Source organism: Hydra viridissima, unplaced genomic scaffold (genome assembly GCF_058129835.1).
Source record: "Hydra viridissima isolate aposymbiotic clone 2 unplaced genomic scaffold, HvirCarnegie_v1 scaffold_3, whole genome shotgun sequence".
Classification (NCBI taxonomy): Eukaryota; Metazoa; Cnidaria; class Hydrozoa; order Anthoathecata; family Hydridae; genus Hydra; species Hydra viridissima.
Genome location: NW_028324302.1, coordinates 11271342 through 11291850, shown reverse-complemented (window position 1 = coordinate 11291850; position 20509 = coordinate 11271342). Strand labels below are relative to the sequence as shown.

General features: G+C 34.2%; 3 protein-coding genes and 1 pseudogene across 7 annotated transcripts in view; 2 read left to right on the top strand and 2 right to left on the bottom strand.

Annotated features, from left to right (window-relative positions):
- Nucleotides 1–20509, bottom strand: part of LOC149890990 (uncharacterized) — a 198628-nt gene that overhangs the window by 87315 nt on the left and 90804 nt on the right. The window lies entirely within an intron of this gene.
- LOC149890992 (uncharacterized) overlaps nt 1–20509 on the top strand; it is a 48359-nt gene that overhangs the window by 24343 nt on the left and 3507 nt on the right. The gene's annotated exons all lie outside the window — the stretch shown is intronic.
- On the bottom strand, nt 12246–14357 carry LOC149890994 (uncharacterized; annotated as a pseudogene).
- LOC149890993 (myb/SANT-like DNA-binding domain-containing protein 3) lies at nt 16394–20445 on the top strand. The gene is made up of 3 exons (XM_090082136.1): nt 16394–17182; nt 17490–17635; nt 18048–20445. Exons 1-3 carry the CDS (start codon nt 17040–17042, stop codon nt 18389–18391), a joined length of 633 nt encoding a protein of 210 aa, XP_089938262.1. The 5' UTR covers nt 16394–17039; the 3' UTR covers nt 18392–20445.

The window sequence follows — 20509 nt, the reverse complement described above, 5'->3', positions numbered from 1 at the left end:
CGCATCTTTACTGATCAGATTGTTTTCAATCGCAATCATCATCAACGGAATTAAATTTTTTGACGTTTTGGAAACGCCGTTTTCTATCAGTAATTTTTTCAAAAATTACTGATAGAAAACAGCGCCATCTCTTCCACTTCCTTGTAACAGGCTCTTTATTTTCATCATTTTCTGACTCTTCCGACTCTTCTCCTGGCTCTTCCTCAAACTCTTCATTTTCACGATTTTTCTGTAATTTCTTGATATATTGAAGATTGAAGAAATCCCAAAGGTTAAAGACTTCATTTTGGATTTTTAATTCTTCAGAATTTTTTGTCAAAATTATCCCGCACAAAATCGAACATGTCTCGCATGGTATTCAGTTCATCAAGTGGCATGTTTTGGAGCATTTTTTTAAAGGCGTTCTGATATTCCTTTGGAAGTTTTTTGACGTTGTGCAGGAATTCAAGCAAATTTTTCGAGTTGGTCGGAGCAGGAACCGGCTTGGGAGCTGGCTCAGGAGTCTCGTCAATGGCTTTTAAAAGATCGTCTTTTGCATTTTGGAATAATTCTTTCACCGTTTTGTTTTCCTTTTTTTTTTTTGGGAAGAATTTATTTAACTCAATTCAATTTTTTTAAATTCTCCATTGAAAAGAATTTAAAAATTCAGATTATTCGAATCCCTGAAATTCCGAGTTTTTAAGCAGCAGCAGGAACCAACACAGGATACTCTTCTTCCAGCTTATCCACCTGCTCATGTACCTGCTCAGGAACCAGCACAGGAGACGAATCTGGAACAGGCTCGTTGAGGATATGTCGTGCCTGTCTCGGCTCGACAAATTTTGAACATTTAGCCGAGATTTTAAAAAGCATTCTCCTGATATTTTGGACGTTCGAGATGAGAATCTTTCAGCCATTGAATATATTTTTTCCCTGCATACCTCAATCTTTATCAAATCAGCAGGACTAAAGCCTCGTTCAAACCCGTATCTGTTCATTATTCAAAAAGAGAATATTTCAAAAAACAAATCAAACAATTCAACAGGTCTTAAACCCTCTTGTCTCGATATGTTTTCAATCAGCAATTAAACGTAAAATAAAGAAACACGTTCATTTTCCATCTTTTTAATTTGGGTAGAAATTTATTTAACTCAAATTCAATTTTTTAAAATTCTCCCGTGATTTTCACAATTTCGCAGTTTTCATACACGACGTCGATCGAGTGGAGCAAATTTGCGATTTTCAGTTTTCCTGCGATCCTTTTTTTCTCCTCAAAATCGCAGTCCAAATGAAGCACGTACCTGTCGATTGCTCTCAAATTTTCTTTTTTATTCAGGTTGTTCCAATCTCTGATGTGCTCTTTGATCTCTTTTTTCATTCGCGAAAATTCAGTCTCACCGCTCCACACGAGCTTGTAAAGCTTGTCTTTTTCCTCCTCGCTGAACAGGCTCGGGATTTGAAAATCTCCGTTTTCGGTGACGTAAACAGAATCACGAAACACGCCCCCTTTTCCAAACGCAAGAATTTCGAGATACTTTCTCTTGACTCCATCGGTCTCTTTCACGTTGCACTCCAGAAAAAACGGATAAAAGCGATTTATTTTTTTTCTTCTTGTCGAAATATTTTAATTCGCTTGCGAATCCGTGAAAAATCACAGATTTTTTAAATGGGTTTTTTCGGTCTTCCCACAGGTCTCTCTTCCTTCACATCTTCCATCAATTCGCTTTTGTCGATCAGATTATTTTCAACCGCAAGCATCATCAGCGACATTTTACTTTTCGACGTTTTGGAAATGCCGTTTTCTTTTAGCATCTTTTTCGAATCCTTTTTCGTATATCTCATTTTTAATATGTAAATAATTATTTTAAATTAAATGAAACTCATGTGGGTCCAAAGAACCTAATAAACAATCTTCATTCTGTTTCCGTCTGATTTAATCCTGAGCAATTTGTCAAAGATGACAACGGCAAAAGCTTGGGTGTCTGCAGGAACGTTTGCATTAAATGTGGCTTTAATTTGCATGTCCAGAACTGTAGATTTTAACCTCTCGGCCTGCTTGCTCACATCAAAAACAAAAAGTGGACAAACGTGTCTGTAATTTAACGCTGTCAAGTTTGGCTGAGCGATAATCTCGCTGATTCCATAAAGCTTGTTGTCAAACTTGCATGCATCTTTGTAAGCTCTTGAGAATTTGATGTTTGTGAAGGACAAGTCGTAATCGACAGCAGGGTACCTTTTGCTACTTAAAGTGACGTACATGTTTTTCAAATCGCTGTGATTAAATAGGAAAGGGTTTAGATTTTAGCCTCCATCTTTACCGGTTTGGAATCCAAGAATGATGTACCTCGGTCTTTCACTGGCAGATCTGGCGCTCAACCTCCAACTGAATGCATTCGATACAAGCACAACGGATGTGTCACACTTTCTGGATTAGATCGATAATGGCACATCCACTTTCGATTCAATGATTTTGTAAAGATTGTTGCTCGACGAAACAGAGGGTGTGACATGAGGCATAAACAAGGACAGTTTGCTACGATCCACTTTTCCTTCGGCTGCATCAGCGTGTTTAAAAATCGCATCACTGTCGCTCTTTCTCGCAAGAGTAATCGTGTGTTTAAATCCGTAAAGCACTTTATCGTAATCTTCGCAAAATCCAAAAATGTGCTTTAACGAAATGCAGAATGAAAATGTTCCTTTAACAGTAGGCTGCTTAATGATGTAGTCTTGTCTTTGACTAATTCGGTGTTGCCGGTAAGATCTGCATTAGCTGATGTGTCTCTTTGCCACAGCTGATTCATTCCTTCTGATACTTGATCCACTGGATATTTGAGAAAACCAAGCATGGTGGTGGCTTGACCTGGATTGTATATTGTTTCCACTTCTTGATTCGACAATTGGTAGGAAATCTGGCTGAACAAGTGTATGATGCAATTGTTTGCAAGAGTAACGACGTCTGTAGGACGTTCCATCCGCTTTTAAAAGTCTTCCTTCAACCAAAAGGTACGCTTCAGATGGAAGCGTGAACAAGTCTTACTGCTCAATGTTGATTCTTATTTCTCTAGGAGTATTTATATTGGTACTGACTGGCTCGTACTCGTGAAATTCAAATTTCTCAATTTCTTCATCAACAATGATTTCTTCTGTAAATTTAAAACATCGGAACTTGCCATTTTTTATATGCAAAAGAAAAAAAAATTCGAAGAGAATCCGCGGATCTAAAAATTTTATACGGGGATCATGCCATTTTCATTCCATTTCCCATTTTTATAAGGTCTTGTATTTTGATGACGTTTTTATTTGATAATTTCCCTCCAAGCGAATAATATTCATCCGTGGGCGGTTTTGACGCTGTTGTCGCAAGTTTGTTGTTAACCATTCCTGAAATGATGTCTTTGCTTTTCTGAGTGAGGTCCTTCGTGTCTTTCGGATTCGGCGTTCCAGTCTTGGCGTAAAATTTATCTATGGTCCTTTTACCCTTGTCAATGGCCACGTCTTTGGTGGTGGATATGGCGGAAGAAGCCAGCTCTTTTCCTGCAGATTTCGTTGCCATGATCGCTTTTCTTCCCAGCTCGCTTTTTGAGATTTTGTTGGCTATAGAGGATGCTGCTTTAGAGGCGCGCGATGTGGCTGCTCTTTTTAAGAAATTATTTAACGTGTCGATTATTCCGCTTCCTCCAACAACGTGTTTCTTAACATATCTATTTCTGTAAACAATCATTTTTTATAAGTAAAAATTTTTTTCCTATTTTGTATCAATGTAACTCATCACCGATTTATACTCGTCTTTATTAATGACATTTTGCCTCAGCAGTTCGTCGCATATGGTCACAGCCTCATTTCTCGACCCTGTATTTCCAGCATGCCAAGCAGCCACGCTCAAGTTAAGCCTTTGCACGAGCGCATTGGGATGGTTGGAAGTATGATTACTCCAGACCCTTTTTTTTGCCTTTCGATTCACTCGTTAATTTATCCCAAATAGGCTTTTTATCATTTTTCGGTATTTTTCGATCTTTTAGGCTTTTGGCTTGTTCGGATTTGCATCAGATTCCATGGCTCTACTTTCAACAAGAATTTTTGAGTAATCTTGAAAATCTTCCTCTGTAAAGTCGTTTCTGTTAGGAGGAGTAGATTTTGTCATAAGCTCCCAAAGACCTTTTGTTCCTTCGTACCTTTCTCTGCCAACACTAATATCATTTTCATCCACAGACATCCCCATTTTTCCAATATACATTTCAACATCTTTTTTGCTCACTTCGAAATTTCTTTTCACATTTTTGTATTTATGGCGCGCATTGTACATGCTTAAATAGTAAAATGAAATATCGCCAAATTCATCTTTTAGACTTAATTCATGTGCACCTAAATTCATGGTGGACTCGAGATCTTCATTGCGTGTATTGGCAACTTTGTCAGCCATGCTTTTTATCATCTTTTCATTGCTTTCAATGAGAGGGTTGTAAAGCTTGCTCAAACCAGTCTGAAAATTGTCATCTGAAGTATTATCATTGAGACTGTCCTGATAAATCCTTTTTCTGCTCTCAATCACTTCTCCCACAAGCTCATCCCTCTTGTTCGGGTCTTGTATTTTAAAAAAAGACATTTTTTATAATGCTGGAAAAAAAATACAAACTCAATCTCATCGTGATATCCGTTTTAAAATATTAGTTTTTTAAAGATATTTTTTTGAATATGTTGTTAAGTTCATTTATCGCATCCTCTCTTCCTTTATTGATCAAATACTCTTTTGTGATTTCATCCATGATGCTTTTTGTTTTTGTCCTTATTTCATCCATCAAGGATTTAAATTTTTGAAGCTCTGAAAAAATCAGCTCGTACTCGCTGTTGCTTATTTTTCCATCCATTAAAGCTTTTGAAATGAGGTTGCTTATGGTGTTCAATTTAGACTCTGCAAGAACTTTCACCTTCTCGTGCTTCTCCGCCTTTAATGCCAGTTTTTTGTTCACTTGACCTCCGACAACAGACAAAAACCCCACTCCAATGGCAACACCCCCGCACGCAATCGCCGCTGGAGTGGCAATAATGGTGGTTAAAAGTCCTATTCCCACAGTCCCAAGAGCGATGCACAATACCTGCATCGAGTTATCCACATTCGAGATGATTCTGAAAGCGCGATGGTACTTTTTGCTGAGCGTCATTCTCTTTGTCTATTCGTTTTCAATCTCTTTTTGTATCTCGCTTATTTTTTGAAGACGGCAATTGTGCCCTTCATCCGCTGGAGCCGTTGGAAGAGTCGGATACAGCCCTCCGGAGTGTTTTTCATAATTGACGTTGCATTTATATTCCATTTTACTAAGCAAAAAATAAATTTTAAAAAAATTTATTTTTTAAACAAAATTCACAAAGCATAAACTTTCTCCTTTTTTAATCATCACGTCTGACTTGCTGTTGTTGTGAATTTCCATGATGACATTATCCACAGACTCTGAAATCACCATATTTTGATTGAAATAATCCAGTTTTGATTTCATACTCTCCCTCAAATTCACCAAGGCTATTCCGCTTTCAAATTTAATTCCAAACATAAAAGTTATTTTCTGATGAGCAAGACTATTTAGTTTAATGTCGCTTTGTGCAAATATTTCGTATCTGCAACCCACTTTCTTTGGAGAGTGATCTAAATGGTTATTGAAAAATAGGGTGCATTTATTCCATCCTTTGTGCATTTATTCCATTTTTCTCACACGCTGCGATTCCATCTTTTTTATTTAAAAAAATGTTTATTTTTTCTTGCATTTTTTCTAGCAATATATTCTTGATCTTCTTTTTGTTTTTCGAGAATTGATTTATAAATTTCTCTTTCTTTCCATCTCAGTTGTTTTAAAATTCTTCCTTCTCGTGTGTGGAAGATATCGTTGTCAAATTCTTCAATGTATCTCATTTTTTTAATATGGGAAGAAATTTATTTATATCATTTTGCAAAATATTTAAATCACCTAGGCGTAGAAGTAAACCTGTCCGAGTAGAAGATAAAAGCTCCCAGATTGTCCGACTTTCGCGTCACCGGAGTTGAGCGTGACAACGAGCCTTCTGCCAGTGGAAACGCTGGGCATGGAGTCCGCTTCTGCAAAAATTCTGTAAAAGGAGATGGTGGTGGTGGAGCCGATGGAAGAACCGGATTGGTACAGCAGTCCAGTCGATTTGTTGTTGAACGAGGTTATGTTTGATCCGTTCCATAAGGACAAGTAAAAATTTTCCAATCCAGACGAGGAGAAGATGCACTTGCTGTCGCCGTCATATCCAGGGAAGTAAGTGAAATTGTTTGTGTTATATGACGTCCAAGGGCTGAGCACACTGCCATTGCCAGGAGGTAAATTTCCGTCGTACATTCTAACTCTGGATTCCCACCAGTTTCCAGAGGCGCCGATGACATGCACCTTGAAGTATTTAAGAAAAATTTCCTTTTCCTGCGGAGTTGAGAAGCACATATTCGTTTCCGTAAGTGGTGTTGAAATACCTGAACGTCCTCGAGTACAATTTAACGGAGGAGATGAGAGGAGGGATGGTGGTGAATGTGGTAATGAAGGGCTGAATCCAGTAGGTGATTGCCGAAGCATTCTTGCTGAACAGTTGTATTTCCAAACTTGTTCTGAACGGCATGTCGAGCGTGAGATACCCTCCCAACGAAGTGGCGCTGAAAACGTTGCATCCTTGCAAAGAGTTAGCGTAAAATGGTCCTCCGAGAGGGGAGAAGAGCAAGTCGCAAGCAAGGGCTTCAATGTCCGGTCCAACAGCGTCAGTAGTTTCTGAATAATTTCCAACACAAATTTCTCCATCTGCATATATTCTGATAAAAACATTTCCAGGAACGTTTGTGCCAGTTCCATTCAAAGCTAGCCATAACGTTCTTAGAACTCCAGGACCGTCAGAGAAAGTGAAAACTGTAGTTGCGCTGGTTAATCCTCCTGCGATGATTTGTGACTTTTTTCCTAAGGATGAAAGGCTTGAGTTTGGAACGAGTCCTAAAAAGTTGAACTTTTGTGACGAAATATCCACGTAGCTTTTCGTCGCTCCATCTTGCAAGTTTGAAGGATCAACCACATTGATCAACTTGTGTGAATTCAAATCCAAATCCGCAGTTCCCACTGAAGTTCCACCTGACGCATGAGTGTCCACATAATTTTTTGTGGCAGAGTCTGAGGATGAAGTGGGCTCGGCAAGATTGGTGAGTTTGTGTGACGTCATGTTAATGTCTGAGTAAATGATGCTTGTGTACGCCACTCGAGTGTCCACGTAAATTTTTGTGGTGGCGTCGTTTAGAGTGGTTGGCTCAGAGACGTTGAGCAATTTGTGGGAATTTAAATCCAAGTCTCCCGTGATCGTGCTTGTTCCGTCAGTTTTGATGCGCATGCTCGAGCTTACGTCCACATAATTTTTCGTACCTGTGTCATGAAGTTCGTCAGTTCGTTCAGATTGATCGCTTTGTAGAAATTTAAATCCAGGTCTGCAGTTACCGTGCCAGTTCCGCCTGGCGAATGAGTGTCCACATAATTTTTTGTGGCAGCGTCATACGAGTTGGTCGGCTCTGTCATGTTGATGATTTTGAGAGAGTTGAAATCAATGTCTGAGGTGATGGTGCTATTTCCATTTGTTCTGACATATAGATCACTTGATAAAGTGGTTTAAATAGGATTATATAAACACCTTCCCGATTCTGTCCTGCCAAATTTGTCAATCATTTTTATATGTGCCCGATTTTATTTTTTAAAATTCGCTTGTGAATTCCTGGAAAATTCTTCGAATTTATTAAAGATTCTTTGAATTACCAAAGGGTGTTGACGACGTTTTGGTCATTTCCTTCATCCAATTTTTTCAAGACGTAAAGACACAAATGACCGCAATAAGACGTGTCTCCAAACTGAATTCTTTCAGTGTTGTAAAAGACTGGACTTTTCAAAATCATTTGGATTCCCGAAAAATTCTTCGAATTTTTTAAATATTCAACGAGCTCGACGAGAGGAGGTTGGGCGTAAGAGTCAAAGCTGTATTTTTTGACATTGATTCCTTTGACATTGATTATTTTTAAATTCGTGTAAGAATTTTAAAAATTTTACATGTTTATATCATCATCAGATTCCATTTCTTTCAAATCCAAATCGTCTCCTATGATGCTTTGAAAAGAGGGTGCAATTTTTGTGATTGCGACTTCTGAAAGTTTGACTTGGATGGATTTAATCTGCGCGCCGATAAAAACTCTTTCAATTTTTAGAGAGGCGATGGCAAAGCACTTTTTTCGAATGTAATCCAGAGGATTTATTTTAATGAGCATTTTATTTTCCTTGACGCACTTTTCTCTATTGTTTTTTGTCTTCTTTTTATAAAACAAAGAAGTGACTTCAATATTTTTTCCATTTTTCTTTGTGAACAACTTTCCGAAAAATAAGGGTGCACTGTTTGTTTTTGTTTTAAAGATGGACAAGTCATCTGTGATCATTTTTTTTGTTCTTCCTCCTTTTTTTAACAAAGGAGTCATTTTGATGACTTGTTCGCGAAGAAATTTTGATATTTTTTCATTCACCTCGATGAATTTTCTTTCTTCTTCGCTTATTCCATTTTTTTTTCATTAAAACCGAGAAAGGACATGGAATATCCAGTCAGTTCATTCGTTTCCAAACTGTGACTTTCAAACACACCCAGCGAAAACAAAACAGGAGTCCTCAAAACAACAGGACCTTTTCCAGAAGAATATTCATAATACAGCAGAATCTTCTGATATTGAATTGGTTTTGTTGCTGAATAAATTTCCCCAACCGATAATTTGCTTTCGTCAAAATTTTCAATGGTGATAAAATTCATCTTTTTATAAATGAAACAAAATTTTTTAAATCATTTTTTGTGTATAATTCTTCATATATTTTTTCCACCATTTTACTTTTAAATTCTTCATATATTCAATTTTGCTTTTTGAAACAGCCGACGACGTGCCTGAACCGGAAGATCTTGACGCCACGAAAAACAATCTGATGACCTTTGACAACTTGCAATTGACCAAGCAAAACAAGTGCGAAAAATATTACACCAGAGGAAAGCATTCCAACGTCGACTGCTTCTATTTGGCTCAAAATTATCTCATGTTCTCCAGACAAACCATCAGAGAAAATGCCATCTTTGTTTGTTTGTTCCCACAGGATGACAAAAATGTGGATCATATTTATCGAGACCACGTTTCCAGCAACATGAAAAAAGAAGAGTTTAAAATGTTTTCCAGGCATTGCTGGTCTGAGCCTCATGGATTTGCAGTGATTGATTTGTCCTCAAAAAAGAACTATGGAAAATATCGAAGCGGATTTGACGATTTTTTTTTTCCAAGTGTATAAAAATATATCGGGATTTTATTTCATTGTAAAAGCGAAGAAAGAAACTCCAACAATAGGAAACAGTTCAATCAAAACATACTTTGAAAAGCCAATCGAGTTTGATTTTAACAAAAAGTATGAAATGGCGTTAGTGGGGCTTGAGGCTTATCACAGTTACACAAACATCAATTATAAAAATAATGTTTTTAGGTACAGTCCAAACGCTGGTACAAGTAGTTACACCATTTACATTGAAGAAGGAGCTTATGAAATAAATCAGATTAACGATTATCTTCAAAATGAAATGAAAAAGCAAGTTGGAAATTTGTACAGAGCAGACGGAGTGGTTATTGGAGCAAACGAGTCTACATTGAAATCCACATTGACATTTGGAAAGCCAGGAGCAACAACGAGATATTGGGTGGATTTTAACGTGAATAGCAGTTTGGCGTCACTCCTTGGATTTCACAAAAAGGAATATACCTACGTGGAGAAAAAAGAAGATTCGGCAAATCCTGATAAAGTGACGAGTTATATCGACTACTACGAGTCTGAGAGTATTGTGAGAATTGAAGACTTGGTAGTAATCAGAGTGACGAACGACATTATCGGTTCGTCTTATTCAGATGGAAAAACTACAAACAAAAAAATCGTCGAAAAGCCTTTCCACTTAATATACTTACCCATCGTGGTGAGCAAAATTTCAAAAATGGAGACGCAAATTGTGGGTCAAAATGGACATTTAATCGACTTTAGTGGGGAAGATATCATCGTGAGATATCACGTCAGAGAAAGAATATCCTCAGTGTTGTACGACCTTTACACGAGCAGTGCTGTCAATCGGTAAATTTCGCATGTGAAATTCGCGTGAAAAAAAATTTCTTTTGTTAAATAAATAAGCAATTATCAAAAGATTAGATTGAATATTTCACAGGGTCAAGCAGATAAAATAAAAAAAGTGATTCAAGAAGAGAGCGACGTCAGTATAAGGCTGTCTCACCAAGATCTGGATGGCAATCACGTTATAGCAGTGACAAAGTCTCAATTGAATAAAATTACAAAAACGTACAATAACGGCACAGGTGTCACACTTAAGCTGAGCCAAAGAAAGTTGGCGCACAACTCGAAAATAGAAGGAGGATTTATTGGAGCTCTTTTGCCTTTATTAGGAATGCTTGGAAGTACACTCGCAACAAGAGTCGTCCCAGCTCTGGCAACAGGACTGCTGGCAAGAGTCGGTTCGTCTGCCGGTTCTGCCATGGTTGATAAAATTGCAGGAAGAGGCGTTGTTTATTTAAACAAGAATGGAAGAGGAATGAAATTGACTGTGCAGGATCTGGTTTATTTTTAAGGCCTTGGGTGAAAAACACATCTGTCAATGGAGATGGACTGTTCATAAGTAGCGGAAAAGGATATGAATCCGTTGGATCCGGTTCATTGCTTGGACCCAATTCACCCTTTTCCAGCATTCCGTTTTTAAATTTAAATCTTTAAGTCTGAAAGACCCACAGATCCGAAGGATCTAAATGATCCACATAAATTTTTTGAAAACATTCCAACGTTTTCAAAGAAAATACGCTTTCAGCATTCCAATTTCTCCGGGTGATGAAACTATCAACGGTTTGTCCTTTTCAACAAACACGTCAATCATGCTTGAAAAAGAAACGATTTTTGAAATTCAAAACAGCTGTTCAATGCCAATATGCAACGGCTCTTCAAACCCGAACACGTATTCGTCAAACTGATGAGCAAAAAGATCAACTTCAAACATGAGATTTATGGTGGCTTTTGTCTTTAAATGAATTCCCTTCTTGTCAATGGTAAAACTCACCGTTTTGATGTTATTGAGCAAAAGTTCAAACAGCGCTTTCAATTCACCTGCATGCTTTGTTCTTACAAGAAATATTTTTTTAAAAAAAAAAAAAATTCTTTTATGTCGTTTAATGAACGCGTCATCACGCCCACGGACATTACAAAAACAAATTTAACTTGATCAATTATTGGAAGTTCTTCTGAAAAAAAGGTAAGTACCCTCAACCAAAAAAAGTGACACGCAAAAAATATTCATGGTTGCATTATGGTCGAATTGAAAATGAGCAAGAACCCATGCTCACACAAAAAAATACCAAAAATGATAAATGAGCCAGAGTCGGCATTTCCCTACTACTGACGTTTATGAGGATATCATATTAGTTTATTTACATCCAAGTTTTTCATCTTAACCAACTTAAACGTTATACTCTGATTGAGCTCTCATGTCTCAGCCATTCTTCTCAGTTTTATTCCATGATAAGGATTACTTTGAGAGACACTAAACCTCTTGATAGTCTTATTAATATTCTTGTAATGTGTTAATACACACATGGTACTTCAGAGGCGCTACAGTTATCATCTCATCTAATGATATTAGAGCTTTTTGACAATTAGGTCCATCTAGTCCTCCACCATTGTAGCCATGCTGAGTAACAGTTTTTTTTCTAAGAACTTAGTTAAGATCTTATCTGAAAATAGTACTCTGGACACCTGTGTGATAATATGCTCATATAAATGCAGCTCTGGTGGAGGTATAACACCCAATACCAGGCTATCGGGGCTCTCATCAAAAAGACATGGGTTTTGACATTAAAGAAGCTCTGCATCAACTTCTGTGGTGTCCCTGCATCAACAAATCGTTGATGCTGATGGGATAAACTACCAAAAGTTCTTAGTTCTCCTAATTTGTCCTTTGCTCCAATACAATAACTACAGGTATCTTTTCCACCATGGGCAGACAATCCTAGCATGATATTGATCAGCTTAAGGTCTGATGCAAGGAAGTATTTCCATTCATACAGTTTGAGAAGGTGGACAGTTTGGGCTAAATTGTAGCTGCTTTCTTCAACATGTCGGACTATTGCCAATATAATAACTTTGTTTACACCCAAGTCCTTTTGGTTCCTTAATTGATCTTCAAGTTTTTCTGATTAAAAAAATACTTATAACAACTTTAATTGACCCTTGGCCGCTGTCAATACCAATCCTCACAATTGATTTTTGGAGAATAATATCTCTTTGTTTGCATATTTCATCAACAAGCATAGGTATCAGGGGCGTGTACAGGAATTTTCTTGGGTAAGTCGCAATTTTAACCCCTCCCCAAAAATGTTAAGTTTTAGCATCCCCCCTTCCTCATTGACAAACACATATATGAGGTAAGACGGCTTAGCAATCGCCCAATATTTTATCACACATGATGCTAACCATTATCAAGCATCATCGCTTCGCACACTATCTATTTTAGAAGAAAATGATGATAACCATAGTCAGCACCAACGCTTAACAATTACACACGACCTATTCTTATATCAAAAAAATATTACTTGTTTTATAGACAAACATCCAAATATTATATTTGGATGTTTGACTTTAAAACAAGTAATATTTTTTTCCAATCTTTCTTTCCAATGGACTAACTCCGATTAACATTTTGTTTGGAGAGTTATTTGAACTTGAGAGTTGGTCGACATTTTAAGCGAATAATTAAACTGTCTAAAATTTATGTTTAAGAAGTGTTTAATAAATACATACCAAACAGGGTGTATGTATTGAGGGAAGTCCGAATTTAATTTTTAATGTTTAAAACCCTTTCTTTCTTTTTATATTGTTCAAAATGCAAATAATTAAAAAGATACACAGCTTTGTATAAAATAATTGGGGATGTCCATTAATATATTTTAATATATGATTGTTGTTAATTACAGTCTTCTCCTCCTGATGATAAATATCAATAGAATTTGACTAAAACTTTACTCAGGGTGTAATTAGAAAGGGAAGTCCGGAATTTGTTCTCTAAGAAATAATTACTTTTATTTTTTTTTTAATAAATAAAAGAAAATATTTAAAAAATGAAGTACTCTATAACTTAATAAAAAAAGGTATGTCCATTCGAGTTTCTTATTAATTTGTTTAAGTCAAAAATTAAAACAACCTCCGTTTAAGTATATAAATCTTTTTTTTTTTTAATAAACTTTAGACCGTTCTCGATTTGACAAGCACTATAATAAAATACTGAACTGTAAATCTAATTGTTAGCCCGGATTAATAACTTCTTACCATCCGTTCGAACAATTAACCTTGTATACTTTGCTTAATTATTGCTTTAGTTTGCTATAATCATTCGCTCTGTTTGCTTCTATTTACCGACGCATCATATTTATTCAGCAAAATATTGAAGTTGTGAATATATATATATATATATATATATATATATATATATATATATATATATATATATATATATATATATATATATATATATATATATATATATATATATATATATATATATATATATATATATTTTGGGAATGTCCAGCGACGTAGCAGACATCCTTTTTAACCACTGTATGGTTACCTTGCTATAATGTCAACTGCTGAGCGCAATAAAACTGATTTAGTAAATGGGACTTTCTATCACACCAATCTCCACATTGGTTTCAAATCCTGATCGACCAACATCGTTTCTTATTTCAGTCAACATAATTTTAATAAGACATTCAGGCAGATTGTGTTTTTTTTAATATTAAATACTGTCTAAACTAATCTTTTTTGGAGAGATACTTTTTCCAAGGTGTGTATGTGATGTTCCAAATGTTGATAGTTTAACCTTACCCTGTTTTTCATCCCCAATAATTGTTTTTAGAATTTGGGTCAATGTACTCCTTTAAGTTCATCTCAATGTTACTTCTAGTGTCCCTTGCCAGACTACAGATTGGGCATTGACATAATTCAGATACCACTTGTATTCTGCCAAGCATTGAAATAGTAACTCTTCCTCTTTTCCAGGAGATTTCTGCACTTTTAACATTTTTCCCTTTCTGTAAAAAATATTTTTATCTTGCATTTAAGAAATTAAAAAATATTTTTACAAAAAGTGACAAATTAAAAATGACAAAAAAAGATAAATATACTCTTTCTTATATATTGCAGTCTTGCACTTCGGACAAACTCCAGTAGGAAAGGAGTTCACATTAACATCAAAACCACTATCTATATGGTTCCTTACTAGATTTTTTAAAGCAATTTGAGCTGTACTTTGGGATATACATTGTTTGTTCTTGTCGCAACATCCAAAACAGACTATACTTTTGCACTCCTGATGATTTTTTTTCCGATTCATTTTTTTTTTTTTTTTTCAGTATTAATTTTTTCCTGCTAAAGTACATGAAATTCTTTACAAACACATTTTAAATTTTAATATACATATGTTTACATATATAACATATATAATTCTAAAAAATGAATGTATTCTCATTATATTTTGAAATTTATTAGGCTATCTGTAGTGCCAAAGACAACAAAATTTCGGTACATAACTACTTATTATTAAAAAAAACAACAAAAAAACGTAAAGTTTCAATTTAGGAGCGGATACAATTTTAATTTTTGGCTAGGGTTATTTGAGTATAACTTTCTAATATTTCTGCCAAAAAAAATCACAGGTACCTTCACCTTTAACCTAAACCCTCTATGTGGGAGCATTGAAAAATTAAAATGCAGAAACAAAAGATACTGGGTCTGGGAAAAAGTTCGTAGCGTATTTTTAGTTAAATTCAGCTGGTTTTTTTACAATTTAAAAAAAAGTTTATTTAAATCAAATATTTCCCATTATTATCGATAACATTTCGCCATTTTTCGGTTAGAAGCCAAGTTACCACCGGTGAAGAACCTCTGTAAACCTTCATCAAAGAAGTCGGGTGTTATCATGATGAAATGAAACACCTTTCCTGTTATTCAATTCGGCCCGTTTTCTTTCAATTGCCTGGCGTTATCTCTTTAGTTGTCCACAACAGACTTGATAATCAATCGTCTGATCTATTGGAAGTAGATCATAGTGGACGATTCCCTTCCAATCCCACCACACATTCAGCATCACCTTGTTAGACTGTTCAACATCCTTTATCTACGATCTTCTACGCTTTTGATTGTCGTACGTGGTCCATTTTTCATCACGTTTATGACACGTTTTAGTAATGTCTTGATTTCATTACGTTTCAGTAGCGTGAAATAAATCGTAAAAAAAACGTAAATTATCATCGCAGATGATAACTTGGTCTGTCATGTTTTTTTCAAGCTCAACTCATGAGGAATCCATATCTTCTTTTTATAGCCAGCTTTACGTAAATGGTTTTTAACGGTTTGCTGGTCACTGCCTAGCTCCATACTAGTATTGACACTGATATGCCTATCTTGCTGGACTTTTTCGAGAATTCGATCAGCTTTTTTACTGATTAGGCAACTAGAGTGAGTCATCTTTCACATTAAAAATACCTGAACGAAAGTGAGTATACCTTTTCCGAGAGTAGATTTTGATAAAGTACCTTCACCGTACACAGCACAAACTTTTTAACCTTTGCAGCATACTTCCCTTTGTCGTAACGATATTGCAAAATATAGCGCAATTTATTTTTTTTCTCCATTTTCAAACGCAAACAACTTTCCAACTGCTGCACAGATTTTGATGTTTAGACGCAAAGTAGCGCCTTAAACTTTTTACTAGATAAAGATCCATTTGACAAGTTCAGAAATGATAACGCTGATGTAGGAGATCCTTAGCTTTGATTAGTTCTTTGGATAGTTCTTTGACTAGTTTTTTGACTAGTTCTTTGACTAGTCTTGATCCTTAGCTTTGATAGTTGAAGAGGAACCTTAACAAATTATTTACCCCACCTACTCTGGAAAATGTAAAATATAAAATATATTTGATTCATTTATGTGTCTACCCTTAAACTTGATAAGTACTTCACATGTCTTAGAGATCCTACTAGACTTTGTAAATTACAATTATAACTGTCAATTACAATTATAACAGTATTTTAATTGGAATTAAATACATTTTGATGAAGTAATTATAAGTGTATTTTGTAAGTTACAATTACAAGTAGTTGAAATAGTAATAGAATTTTGTGCAATTGTAATTGCAATTGCTATTTTGTAATTGATTTTTACAATTACACGCTGTTTTTTACTTATTGTCATTTGTTGTCCAGCCTTCGTAAGGTGGCCTTTGTAAGATGGCCGTTGACTGAGCCTGATTTAGGGTGGAATGCAAGAACCGAACTTGAGTCAAGTTCGACTTGAAATCTCAAGTTCGACTTTGTCAAGTCAGACTTGAAAAATTGACTTGAGCGAATGCGTAAACGAGACTTGAAAATTTCAAGTTCGTGCTTGAGAAAGTCGAACTTGAAAAATAGCCGAGGCGTTGAATTCTGGGCGCTTATCGGAATATGCACTTCGCAACCAATAGGGGCAATGGATTTTTTGTACGGGAAAAACCTTTTACTGAAACAAATTCGTTTAATGATATTTGTATAATATACGATCAATATATAAATTATATGACAATATAAATTACAATTTAACTACAGGTATTAGTTTAGTTAATCATGACACTTTTACAACTTTAAAGCAGTGAAAAGGAAAAGATAACAAATAAATGTGTTATTATAGTCTGTTTTTTTGTTTACTGCCTATTCTGTTTCCTTTTATCAAAATGAAAATTTTGTCGTAAATATTTATGATCGGAATTGCTCATCATATAAAAGAACAAAAATTTCAAAATGCATATCCACTATAGACTTTTTGCTTACTTTGTAAATATTTGTAAAATGAATTCTAAAAGACGAATTTTCAGTCAGCAAGAAAAATCACTTTTGATCAATATAATCAAAGACTACAAAGACATCGAAGAAAAGAAAACGGATAATGTCTCCCTTAAAAAAAAAATCTTTGTGGGAAGAAATAACGCAATTATTCAACAGCCAAGACATCGGAGTTAAAAGAGATCAAAAAGAACTAAAGAAATGCTGGATGAACTTAAAGCAAAAAGCAAAACAATTTGTTGATTTGTAAGTACCAAATAAAGAAAAAAAAAACAAAGATTATTTTTATAGGCAAGCACCCAGTAAACATAAGACATGTTTTAGACATCTAAAAGAAGTCTTGTGTACATTTAGCAAACGTTATTTATATCGAAAAATGTTATTAAAATATGAATTGTGGGACAATGATTTTCTTGTCCAAACTGTATGGTTACCAGTAAAGTTTATACAGTGCTGGACTTCTCTCTGTCAGACTTTTACAACATGTTTTCTTGTCGATATTACTTTAAAGTTAATAATATGGGGTTTTTCTAACCAATTCTTTGGATTTTAGTGAAAGAAAAGAGCTAAACAAAACTGGCGGAGGTCCTAGTCAAACTCCTGTTCCGTCACAGGAAATTGAAAGCGTTCTGCAGATATTACCACCAAAATCATTGAATCCTATTTTGACACCATTTGGGGATGATGCTATACTGCAATGTAATTTTATTTTATTTTTTAATTTTATTTCTTTTTAATACTATATATTTATTTATTTTTTTAATTTCATATTTTATTTTTCAATTTTATCTTTTTTCTTAAATTTTAATGAAAATTAAGGTTTTTTACAAATACTGACAAAACTAATTATTTTAAACAAACTTGGTTTTCTCAAAGCTAAAACTATATATATATATATATATATATATATATATATATATATATATATATATATATATATATATATATATATATATATATATATATATATATATATATATATATATATATATATATATGTATATATATACACACACACACACACACACACATATATAGACATATACATATATATATATATATATATATGCACACATTTTTCATCATTTAAATATATTATTTATTTATATAGGTATTCTGAACGAGTCAATGGAGATCACATATGGAGACAGGACTTCTGATACTATTGGGCCAATCATAGAAACAGAAAAGAAAACTTTTACTGAGCCTTTGATTGCATCTGGTTCATTAACACATGAAAAAGAACAATGCTCAACATTAAAAAAGATATCTCTCTCTAAAAAAATCGAAAAAAAGCAATATAATGAAATTCATGAACTTGATAAAGAACTAATGCAAAAACAAATAGAAATAGCTAACATAAAAATAAACTTACTCCAGCAAAAGCAACAATACAAACTAAAAGAACATGAAATTAAAATGGAAATTTACCAAAAAAAATTGTCACAGTTATAAGTATTAAAAAAAACACAACAGAATTATTCTAATTGAGGAAAATTATTTTCAAACGACATCAGATCTAGTGTTTTTTATTTTATGTTTTAAATTATTATTTTATTTCTTAGTGAAATTGTTTTTTGATATATAGTACTAATTTGAAATGTATTTTTTTTTTTTTGAAATAATATGCAAATATAACTTTTATCTATAATCAGACACACAAAAAAGATTTTTTAAAAAAATTGGTCCACAATTTGATTTCTTTTTGCTTCTCCATAAATATCTCTTGTAAATGCTTCAGCGCCATCTTCTTCATTGCTATTTTGTATTTCATTGTCTTCCCAATGATCATTTTCTAGAAGGGCAATGTTGTGAAGCACAAAACAGGATACAATTATGGCTATGGAATTTTGTAATTTAGTTCGTAAGGGAATGCTAAGACAAGGAAATCGTTTTTTTAATATACCAAAACAACATTCAACTGCCATAGGTGTACTTCTCAAACTGTAATTGTATTGGATTTCATTTTCATTTTTTGGGTTTGAAAAAGGTGTCATTAAATATTGTTTACAAGGATAGCCAGAATCACCTATAACATGAACATGTTGGCGAGCTTCTAAAACTTCTTTAATAGCTGAGTTGGAAAAAACTCGTGAATCATGAACACTTCCAGGCCATTGAACACAAGCAGATAAAATTTCTTTTGAAGGACCTGCAATGACCTGGCAATTCAAAGAAAAAAACCCCTTTCTGTTTCGATATATTTCTGGGTTTTCTCCACCAGGGTTTATTATAGGAATATGTGTTCCATCAATTGCTCCTATACATCCTGGGAATCTTTGAATTTGGTAAAATCTAAACAATGGTTGACAAATATAAATATTTTCGTTATCAAAGAAAATTTTAAAGTTTGTATGAAATAGCAAAATGCAAATATCCATGAAAACTTATAATCACCTTTGCTGAATTATCAAAGAATCAGCTTCTGTCGGAAACTTTATGTACTGATATCTTTTGTTGGCAATTGGAATTGAAATGTTTTTAACTACTCGACAAACAGTTGACTGATTAACTTTCAGCTCCTCCAAATCTCCTATTACTCTCTAAAAGAGTGTACTTAATTAGATCAAATCATACAAATTTAAATGTGAAGTACTTTATTTATTGTTACTTGAGTATATGATTACTTTATTTGTTGTTATAAAATGGTGTTATTTAAAAACATAATACAAAATCTACAATAAGAATACAATAAGAATACAATACAATAAAAAGGTACCATTGTCTAATACCATTTCTTGAATATCTACTCACTTGGAATGAACCAGTAGCATAAAACCGAAATGCAATAGCCAGTTGTTGTACAGATGAAAGAGGGCACCCTCGATTGCTAACATTGTTGTTAATAATGTCATTAGCCAATATTAAAAAGGTTTCTTTGGAAAATCTGTAGCGCCTTTTAAATTCTATATCATTATAAACTTCTAAAGGATTGGCTCTGTCAATAATAAACCTTGGAATGAGATTTGGCATATTTCTTCTTCTTCTTCTTCTTCTTCTAAAATTCAGCTCATACCGATTCATTTTTGAACGTTTTAAAACAATTTTTTTTTTAATACTTCATATTATAACTACTTCTTCTCGTGAATTCTCTTTTACTCCTTTTACATGTATCACTTCTTTGTATAACTGCAACTGTTTATTACTAAATGGAATTTACTTTTATACTGTATCACAAAAACGTGCCTTAATCAACAGCTTTTATAATGGTAGGAAGTTCGACATTTCAAAAAGCTAATAAACATTTCTAATGGCATCAAAATATGACATGTTGGATCATTACATACGAGTTACAGGATGTTTTAAAAGACACACGTTTTCACAATGTTGGTATTCAGTTTTCTGTAATGAATTCATTGACAAATATACTTTCACAATGTAACCTTCTAAATTAATTACGTCAATATGCCCAAGTAACTACTTTTGCTTGTTAAAGACTCATTTTCATACTTGCAAAGGTTGTAATAAGTTATATAGTAATAGTAAAGTTTTGTTACGCATCAGCAAAATGATAATGGCGGTCTGTTTTTTTTTTCAAGTTTGGTTTCAAGATTGGTCTGGAGCAGACTTGAA